This window comes from Boleophthalmus pectinirostris, unplaced genomic scaffold (genome assembly GCF_026225935.1).
Source record: "Boleophthalmus pectinirostris isolate CB_2022bp ecotype Guang Dong unplaced genomic scaffold, ASM2622593v1 HiC_scaffold_22, whole genome shotgun sequence".
In the NCBI taxonomy this organism is placed as follows: domain Eukaryota; kingdom Metazoa; phylum Chordata; class Actinopteri; order Gobiiformes; family Gobiidae; genus Boleophthalmus; species Boleophthalmus pectinirostris.
In genome coordinates this window covers 41,322,033-41,332,177 of record NW_026571190.1, presented here as the reverse complement: position 1 = coordinate 41,332,177, position 10,145 = coordinate 41,322,033, and the positions used below count along the sequence as shown (strand labels likewise).

The 10,145-nt window shown below is 40.8% G+C and overlaps 1 protein-coding gene across 1 annotated transcript; it reads right to left on the bottom strand.

The window, feature by feature from the left end:
* Positions 1-1,236: 1,236 nt before the first annotated feature.
* LOC110163763 (zinc finger and SCAN domain-containing protein 21-like) lies at positions 1,237-10,145 on the bottom strand. The gene is made up of 2 exons (XM_020928773.2): positions 9,886-10,145; positions 1,237-5,084 (listed from the first exon to the last, which is right to left on the bottom strand). Exons 1-2 carry the CDS (start codon positions 10,040-10,042, stop codon positions 4,114-4,116), a joined length of 1,128 nt encoding a protein of 375 aa, XP_020784432.1. The 5' UTR covers positions 10,043-10,145; the 3' UTR covers positions 1,237-4,113.

Below are 10,145 nucleotides of genomic sequence, written 5' to 3'. Positions count from 1 at the left end.
AATCACTTCTGCAAATGTTTGGTAAAATTATGCATCTTTTTCGAACAATCAAAACTTCAACAAAATAAGAAATGTCACTTGCAAAGAGTGACCAGATTGTGGTGGTTGGTAACAATAAATAAAATTGTGAAACGAGTGCGTAAATAAGGACAATTTTAAAGCACAAAGCCAGTATAATCACATTTTCTTTGTGTTTTGGTCTTTTTTTCAGCATCCTTTTCTGTATTTTACCAAAACAAATGACAAATGTCTCTTTTTACTGTTGTCAGGGATCAAATTGGTCAAAAATAGGGACATTTCTTGTATAAAACTGGGACAAATCAGTGGTTTTGTATAAATCGGCAGGGACAGGGGACACAGACTCAAAACTGGGACTGTCCCGGGGAAACAGAGACGTCTGGCATGTCCAAACTACGGCCTGTTTCTTGGCCCTCAGAGTTCCAGGTGAACTGGCCTAAATTACCTTGCATCAATTTAAAATCAAATTTTTACTGCAAATAAACTAAGAGAGGACTGAACCAGGAGTAAACCAGGACTGGACCAGGACTGGACCAGGACTGGACCAAGACTAAACTGGTCTCAGTCCTAGTCTCAATCCCTGTTCAGGTCCGGTCCCAGTCTCAGAACTGAACCAGGACTGAACCAGGACTGAACCAGGACTGAACCAGGACTGAACCAGGACTGAACCAGGACTAAACCGGTCTCAGTCCTAGTCTCAATCCCTGTTCAGGTCCGGTCCCAGTCTCAGAACTGAACCAGGACTGAACCAGGACTGAACCAGGACTGAACCAGGACTGAACCAGGACTAAAACAGCTCTAAACTGGTCTCAGTCCCTGTCCTGGTCCGGTCCCAGTCTCAGGACTAAACCAGGACTGAACCAGGAATAAAACAGCTCTAAACCAGGTCTAAACCGGTCTCAGTCCCTGTCCTGGTCCAGTCTCAGAACTAAACCAGGTCTAAACCAGGTCTAAACCAGGACTGAACCAGGACTGAACCAGGACTGAACCAGGACTGAACCAGGACTGAACCAGGACTGAACCAGATATGCGCCTGCGTAGACTGTCAGGAGATCAGGAAACCGGGACCAGACTGGGACGAAGACCGGGACAGAGACCTGGATAAGTCCTGGTTTAGTCCTGGTTTAAGTCCCGGTTTTGTAAACTGCAGTGACATTTTTAAACCAGCTGGAGGCGTGCCACAGCTTTTGGTCCAAATAAAACGACTTCACTGAACGGTTTGACACTTAAATGTTTATTTAGTTGAAACAGAAAGTGTAATTTGGATGTAGAGAAAAAGCTTCTCTGGTCTGTACAGTCGTATCAGGTTTTTATTCTGTGCACTATTTACACCTACGATAAAAGACGAGCACAACTACAGGAGTAACAGACGCTAACAACTGGGCTAAATACAAGAGATATTCACATAAGCTTCGTATGATTCATATGAACAAAAAAGCACTGACTGATCCAAACCCACCTCCGCTGCACCCGCTCCGCTCTTAAAGAAATAGTATGTAACTTTCTGGAGTCAACTGCGAGATTCCACGGCGACGGTAAATCAAAAAACAAAACAAAACCAAAAAAAAAAAAACACAATTCGTAACTCCATTTCTCCTTTATGCTGGAATATATTGGAAAATCATCGCCGTCGGAACCACATTTCCGTAGAAACAAGCAGGCTCTTATTAAAAAACGTAAATAAGAGTCAGGTTTGTGGAGAGGCAAGCCCGCTCACAGTACGGACGCATGTTTTTTATGTTTTTCAGTGAGATAAAAACAAAAACATGCTTTTATTTTAGTGTATTTCTCTGGCAAAAAGTTACATACTATGGCTTTAATGGTTTATTCAAAAAGTCATGTTTATTAAATTTTGTAATAAAAAAACACTTCGTTAAAAAAAAGTTTAGGGCATTTTTTCCTGTTTTGTCGCTGCCACCCGCTGGACGTAAACAGCTTCTACGAACTTTTATTTTTAAGATTTTAAAGATTGTAAAACATGCAACGTGGTTCTAGGGTAACTATTATAGTTAAAAAAACAACAAAAAAAACATCAAAATTAACGTCGGATATGTTTTCTATTTGTAAATAAAGTGTTTTTCATGGAGTAAGAAAGCTTTCAGAAATATTTGTGTGTAAAAGATAGAAATCCGTGCATATTTGTCTGTAGTTGAGTGTAAAATAAATGCCGTATTTTCTGCACTATAAGGCGCACTTAAAAGTCTTTAATTTCATCCAAAAACGAGTGTGTGCCTTATAATCCAGAGCGTTTTATACATGAATTTATTGGGGCGTCTTAGTACGACTTTAGTAAACTACAAAGCCGCTCCACTTGCAGCGTTACGGCTCCGTAGTCAGGAGCATCAGGAGTAAAACATACTGTGATTCCTTTTAATATCAAAATGCACCTGTCAAGAGACACGCTCACAATGGCCACTTTAAACTCAACGCTGTTCTAAAGTGAAAGTGCGAGCTGCGAAGGAGAACACACATTCACCAAGACAGAGAGACAGCGCAGAGCGACTTACGCCACAATCTGCCGACGGATCGTGGACGCCCGGGCCAAGGATCAGGATCAACTGTGGTCCGAGCTTTCACCAAGACCAGAATCATCACTGAACTGAACTCCAGGGAACAGTAACTACAGTATTTTCGACACTATTAGTCATTAAATGGTCTATTTTCAAACTTTTTTCACAAATAAACCGCGTGGGACTTTAAAGGAAACCCAACAGTGTGATGGGTGGTGGTTTTGTTTGTTTGTGTCGTTCACGGTGACTCTGGGCTTTGTTCAGTTGTGGCGTGTAGGGAGTAGTGTCTGGGACCAACGGATTGTCGGCGTGTTCGCAGTGACTCAGTTGTTCAGTCGTGTCTAGAAGCGGCACGTTGCGCTCGCTTTTTCGGTTCGTTCCTTCGTTCCGTTCCTCGCCGGCGTGGAGTGATGAGTGTGTCTGTTTTTCGCCGTGCGGTCGCTGTCTGCTCCGTGTGTGTTTGTGTGTTCTGCGGGTGGTGCGGCTTTGTAGTTTACTGAAGTCGTGTTGGGACACCTGAGTGGATTCGTGTATGGGGCGCTTTGGATTGCGGCGCGCGGCCGTTTTTTGATGCAGTTTGAGGCTTAAGAGCGCGACTAATAGTGCAGAAAATACAGTACACCGACTCGGATAATGACGAGAGGGATGTGGACGTGCTGGACGCCGGAATCACCCAACTGTTTGAACTATTATGACTTGTTGAGAATACACGAACAATTTTGCGTCTCAGACAGGATTTTTTTTTTTTTTTACACGTTACAATTGAACAAAGTTGAGAGTTATTGTGAACGTATTAAATAAAGTTTGACTGACTTATCGAACTCATGTGTTTCATTTATAGTCCGGTGCGGTTTATATGTGAAAAAAGTTCAAAAATAAACCATTCAATGATTCAATCCAGAGCCCCTATAGTGCGGAAAATACGGTAACTGACTTTTACATGATCTCCAGTGTGAACATTAAACGCCCCAAAAGTGTCCCGCGTGAGTGTTGGACGACACGACGACGTCACACAAGGCGAGCGTGCTCAGTGTTTACGGAAGTCGCCTAAACTCTGGGCTCGTCTCGCAAAATCCGGTCCAGCTGTTGGTAAAATGTTCAGGTTACACGTCCACGGTTTGAGTCTTTAAGAAAATAGACCATTCAATGACAGTGCGCCTTATAGTGCAGAAAATACGGTATTCGTAAACTCCCAAATGAGTTCAGTCGTACATAAAATGGCTTGTGTTTATTTTATGCGGTGTAAAAGTCCGACATCTCGATCGATGTTTCTTCTGCTCAGTAAATAATGACATATGTTTGTGAATTCGTATTCGTACTGAAGAAAGCGAAATCGTGAATTTTCATTTCGTGGTTGTAATTCTTGACATTTTAACTTTTCAATTCGTATTCTGGTGGATAAAATACACACATAAACACATTAATGTAAGACTTGACTCAAGACTGGATTTGAGAGTTTACGAATATTTCTTTTACGCTCAACTACAGACAGATATGCACGGATTTCTATCGTACGCACGCGGATATTTCTGAAAGCTTTCGTACGCCGTAGCTTTTTCCATTCGAGCTCGAGCTACTTCCGCCTTCACCTGTTCTGAACTTCATGTGTCTTGGCGTGTTTCTTAAGGTGACAGTTATCGATAAAGCCTTTCTTGCACACTGAACAGCTGAACGGCTTCTCCCCCGTGTGCGTCCTCATGTGAACGATGAAAGGACTCTTCTGCGAAAACGCCTTGTCGCAGAACGGGCAGCTGAACGGTTTCTCACCCTTGTGCACCGCGGTGATGTGCCGGTAAATGTTACGCTGGTACCTGAATCTGACGCCGCAATCTGGACAGCTGAAAGGTTTCTCGCCCGTGTGGATCCTCATGTGCGCCTGTAAGTGGCACTTCTGACTAAACCCTCTGTTGCAAGCGGGACAAATGAAAGGCTTGTCGTCTTCGTGTATGATCATGTGTTTTCTGTAATTCGCCTTGTTTCTGAACGCTTTGTCGCACACTTGACATTTGAAGGGCCTCTGTCCACAGTGGGCGAGCCAGTGCTTTTTGAAATGCCCCTCGGTTTGAAAAGTCTTCCCGCAAACCGAACACTTCGGCTGCTTCCCCTTCTTCTTCCCGCCATTCGCGACACTATCACAATTCCTTTCGCTCGCCGTGTTTTTATCCAACAGCACATTGGCGTTCCGAGCAGGTCTGCCCCGTTTAGTGTCCTTTTTCAGTCCGGGACTTTTGGGAGGCTTCTTGGCTTTGTCGGCCGGATGCCAGTCCTCGGAGTCGTCGGTCTCGTAGTTCTGCTCGTTATTGTCCGGCGGGAGGTTCAAACTGCAGCCGGGCTCCTCCTCCACGGCGCACTGCTCCTCCGTGGGGCACTCCGTCTCGTCGTCGGCCGGCTCCGGGATGAGGATTCCGATGTTGGCTTCGGATTTGACGGAATACGCGGCGGAGAATTCGAAGGAGTGGTCTTCCTCTTGCTTGACCTGCACGGTTTGCTGGTCCTCCTCCATCTGCTCGTCGGGGCTGTGCTGGACTTCGGGATGCAGGATGAGAGTGGGGGCATCTGGAGGAAACAGGGACAAAAGAAATTAGATCTGCAGTCGACTAAAGTTGTCTGGAATGTTTCACAGTGCGGCATTAAACCTCTGTCCAATCCTCAACTGATTATGTTTGTGTCAAGAGCGGGATTTAAACCGCCAACCTTCGGATCGGTGGGCAAACGCTCTACCAACTGAGCTACTGGTATTAAACCTTTCTATCTCCGTGGAGACCAAACCAGACCGAGTTACAGGTCAGATCTGCGGAGAGGCGACGCCGCTCACAGTCAGGATGCCTGTTTTTTTAGGGATTTTTGAGCGATAAAACCACCTGTAATTGAACAAATGTGAAGTAGAGCCGTTTAAAGTCACACTGTGGAACATTCCAGGCAGAGCAATGACATATTCATAGAAAAAAGCAGGTGATGAATAGATTGATTCATATCTCGATATTTCAATATTTTTGAAAGCATTTGGATGACGACTTCATCAGGTCAAATTAGGGTCAGGAGCCCCCAGGAAACTTCAAAATGCTCTAAAACGCCCAAAATGGAGTCGTTTGTTTGTGCTGCAAAAAATTTTGTTTGTGCAGTTATGGTTCTTAAGATATTAACAGTTTTATTTTCGGCCGATGACGTCTAGGTCAGGAATCAGAATACAATAGAAGGTTCGCAAAAAACCCCGGTGTGATACATTCTGTGTCGTCAACGATTCCCGAGATCGAGGATTTAAAGCTGGAACAAAGAGAATGTTTGGTGAATTTTATCAAGGGGAAAGACGTTATTGTCCGTCTTCCTACAGGATTTGAGAAAAGCTTAATATACCAGTTAGCCCCGTTAGCGGCGCATTACATACGTCACGACCAAACAGCAGCGATTGGTTAAATGATAAAAAGCACCCGCCTACTGTCGAGCGAACGAATCCTAACGCTGCGAGGTCAGACGGTTTTTACGAAGTGAAACGAAGTAAAACTGGCTGATGAATCAGGCTAGATGACGTCATCCAGCCCCTCAAAATAGCAGAAAATTACATGAAACATTTGCATTTTGTTTGTGTTGTTTTGTGCTGTGACTGTTTATTTGTGAGAGTATATTTCTAAAATTATGAATTATTATTTTTGCGGAAATTATGACGTCATTTCTGCTCAGCTGACGGTAGCAAAAACGACAAATGAACTGAGGCTGTGGAAAAGTCTGTATTATTATAGAAAATACGAATCTAAAGCAATTTATTAAAGACCGAAACAGACTTTTCCACAGCCTCAGATCGTTTCTCACAATACGATATGTGTCTCTGTACAGTGAGCTTTCGATTCGATACGATATATTTCTAACAGTTTCAATACGGTTCACTAAAAAAAATAATGGCAAAAATCATGTCTGTGATACTAAAAGTCTTTGTTAAACCACTTCTGGAGCAAAGTTCATATGAAACACAAACATTTTAATCATCAAAACAGTGAATATGTCGTTTGAGCTCAGTTTGTGCTGCAAAAGGTTTTGTTTGTTCTATTTTAGTTTTTGAAATATTAACGATTCCTTCATAGGTGAAATTAGGGTCAGCAGCCCCGAGGAAACTTCAAAATGCTCTAAAATAGCTCAAAATTGAGTCGTTCGTTTGTGCTTCGTTTGTGCTGCAAAAAGTTTTGTTTGTGCAGTTACGATTTTTAAGACATTAGCAGTTTTATTTTCGGCCGATAGCGTCGTCCAGCCCCTCAAAACGTTACACAGCCTTAAAACAGGAAAATGATATGGAACGTTTGAATTTTCATTTGTGTGTTTGGCTGTGATACTAAAAGTCTTTGTTAAACCACTTCTTGTGCAAAGTTCTTACAAAAAACGCCCATTTTAAATCAAAACAGTGAAAATGTAAAATGTGTTGCATAAACGAGTTTCCTTCCTCTAAACAAGCTCCAGAACTTTAGCTGTAACTAAATAATTCAGTAAAATAAACCAAAAAATCCCCCTTGGTGATATATCGATACAGCAGCCCACAATATCGATACTGTATCATCACATTAAACGATACGATATTGATATTTTGATGTTTCTTCACACCTCTACAAAGCAAAAAGTGGAGTGATGAAATTGACTCTGACAGAATCAATTTTAACATGTTCTCAGGGTTTATATGAGTCCAATCTGTTCTAGAGTTAATTTACACTTAACACTTTATAGAGTTATCCTGATTTATCTAAACAACACACAGAAGTGTTTTATTTTTATACTTTATTTTAGTTAATTTAAGATGAAATTATGAAGAAAAATGGGTCAAATTGTTTTTTCTCGTGAGAGTTTGAAGTGGTGGGTGAGGCTGGTATCATTAAGAAGTTGCCGATACGATACAGACCTCGATACAGTGCACTTTTGATTTAATATGATAAATTTCAAATCAATTCGATACGGTTCAGTAAAAAAATAAAGTCTAAATCATGTCTGTGATACTTAAAGCCTTTATTAAACCACTTCTTGTGCAAAGTTCTTATGAAAAATGCTCATTTTAATCAAAACTGTGAAAATGTCAAAAGTATTGCATAAACGAGTTTCCTTCCTCTACAAAAAGCAACAAAACTGTAGCTGTAACAAAATAATTGAGTAAAATAAACCAAAAAATGCTCTTGGTGATATATCGATACAGCAGCCCATGATATCGATACTGTATCATCACATTAAATAATATGATATATTGATATTTTGATATTTTCGTTAACACTGGACCACAGTTCCTGTTTAATCTGAAATCAAGAGTTACATTAACGTTTTGAGAGTAAACGGATAACACTTTGTAGAGTTATCCTGATTTAACTCAACAACTTATTAATTTAAGATGAAATTATGAACAAAACTGATTCAAACTGGTCTTTTTTTGGGATTTGGAAGTGGTGGGTGGGGCTGGGTTGTCGATATAACACTTATCTTGATACAGTGCAGCACTTTTGATTTGATATGATAAATTTCAAATCGATTTGATACGATTAAAAAAATAAATAAAGGCTAAATCATGTCTGTGATACTAAAAGTCTTTGTTAAACCACTTCTTCTGCAAAGTTCATATGAAAAACACCCGTTTTAATAATCAAAACAGTAAGAATGTCAAATGTGTCGCATAAACGAGTTTACTTTCTCTAAACAAACAACAAAACTGTAGCTCTATCACAAAATAATTTAGTGAAATACACCAAAAAATCCCCCTTGGTGATACATCAATACAGCAGCCCACGATATCGATACTGTATCATCACATTAAACAATACGATATATCGATATTTTGATATTTTTGCACACCTCTATACAGCAAAAAGTGGAGTGTTAAAATTGCCTCTGACAGAATCAATTTTAAGATTTTCTCAGGGTTTATCTGAGTCCAATCTGTTCTAGAGTTAATTTAACATTTTTGGAAATGTTAATTAACCAACACTGGACCAAAGTTCCTGTTTAACTCAAAATCAAGAGTTATATTAATGTTTTGAGAGTAAATGGATAACACTTTGTGGAGTTATCCTGATTTTGCTAAACAACACACAGGTGTTTTTTTATTTTTACACTTTATTTTAGTTAATTTAAGATGAAATTCTGAACAAAACTGGTTCAAATTGTTTTTTTCTCGCAGGAGTTTGAAGTGGTAGATAGGGCTGGGCTGTCGATATGATACACATCGATACAGTGCACCTTTGATTTGATACAATAAATTTTATTTGATCTTATTTTGATTTGATACGGTTCAGTAAAAAATAAAGGCTAAATCATGTCTGTGATACTAAAAGCCTTTGTTAAACCACTTCTTGTGCAAAGAGAAAAGGAAAAACACCCATTTTAAATCTTCAAAGCAATGAAAATGTGAAATGTGTCACATAAACGAGTTTCCTTCCTCTAAACGAACAACAAAACTGTAGCTTTAACAAAATTATTCAGTAAAATAAAGCAAAAAATACTCTTGGTGATATATTGATACAGCAGCTCACAATATCGATACTGTATCATCACATTAAACCATACGATATATCGATATTTCAATATTTTTGCACATCTCTAGTGGTGGGTGGGAGGAGCCAAATTAACACTAGTGGAAGCTGAATTAACCTCAGTCAAATCAATTCAAATAAGCCAAACTCAAACCCAAAATTTAACTTTCAAATAATTAAAATTGCAACTTCTTGTGTTTAAAAACTACTCCCTGAAATTTTAACCCTCCAGTTTTTGCTCTGTAGTTGGACTGTGGTCTATGTTTTTTGAAGTGCTGCAAAATGACAGAATAAAGTCCTATTATTATTGTACCTTCATCGTAACTCTTTCACATTACATCATTGGATCTTTTTGGCTCGTGGGGGTTAATTAATGGGCGCAGTCTCTCGTTAATCTGCAGATGTTGTGGTATTGTTAGAGAAACACAGAGGCAAAACGAACCTGGTCACTCACGGAAACGATCTGGGAAAACATCTGTGATTTTTAGTTTTAGATTTTTTTTTTTTTTTTTAATAAATACGGGCACGTCGATAGTGAGTGATGCTGTAGCCCACGAACGCAAACGGAACATTTAACTGCAGTTTTGGCCCGTTTAGCGCGGTAGTTTTGCCCGATAATGCAAATTAATCACACAATCAAGCCGGTTTGTGGACAATGACATTGAGTATTTTAATAATTTAATAACGCGGGGCTAATCATTTGGCATCATCCCGTGTATAAGCCGCAGCAAATCCGCCGTAAACTCATATTTGACACGTTTAACTGCAAATACGGCGTGTTTAAATGATCACGGGGAGATCGGCGCGTCCGTGGGCCTGTTTTTACCCGCACATTGTCTCGCAGGGTCCCGTTAAACAGCGCCTACCTTCTTTGTGTAGCTCCATCCGCGGCTGCAGATGTTTGGAGCGCAAAACCTCCTCCTCGTATTCCGCAAACGTGCGTTCAAACAGCGCGAAGATCTCGTCCGCGGCCAGCACCAGCCGCTCCATCACCAGATCCCGCAGCGCCTGGGCTTTCGACATGTTGGATGGCACGGGTTCGCACGGGTTTGCTCCGGAGCCTGCGGACTTAGCTCATTCATTAGCCACGCCGATGCTACATCAGAGACACCGCACCGGAAGCGCA

Bases quoted from the DNA above. Each gene is read 5' to 3' on its own strand.
- LOC110163763 (XM_020928773.2), bottom strand. From the start codon at position 10,042: ATGTCGAAAGCCCAGGCGCTGCGGGATCTGGTGATGGAGCGGCTGGTG. The intron at 5,085-9,885 runs GTAGGCGCTGTT...TGTTTCCTCCAG, and splicing joins GATGGAGCTACACAAAGAAG to ATGCCCCCACTCTCATCCTG.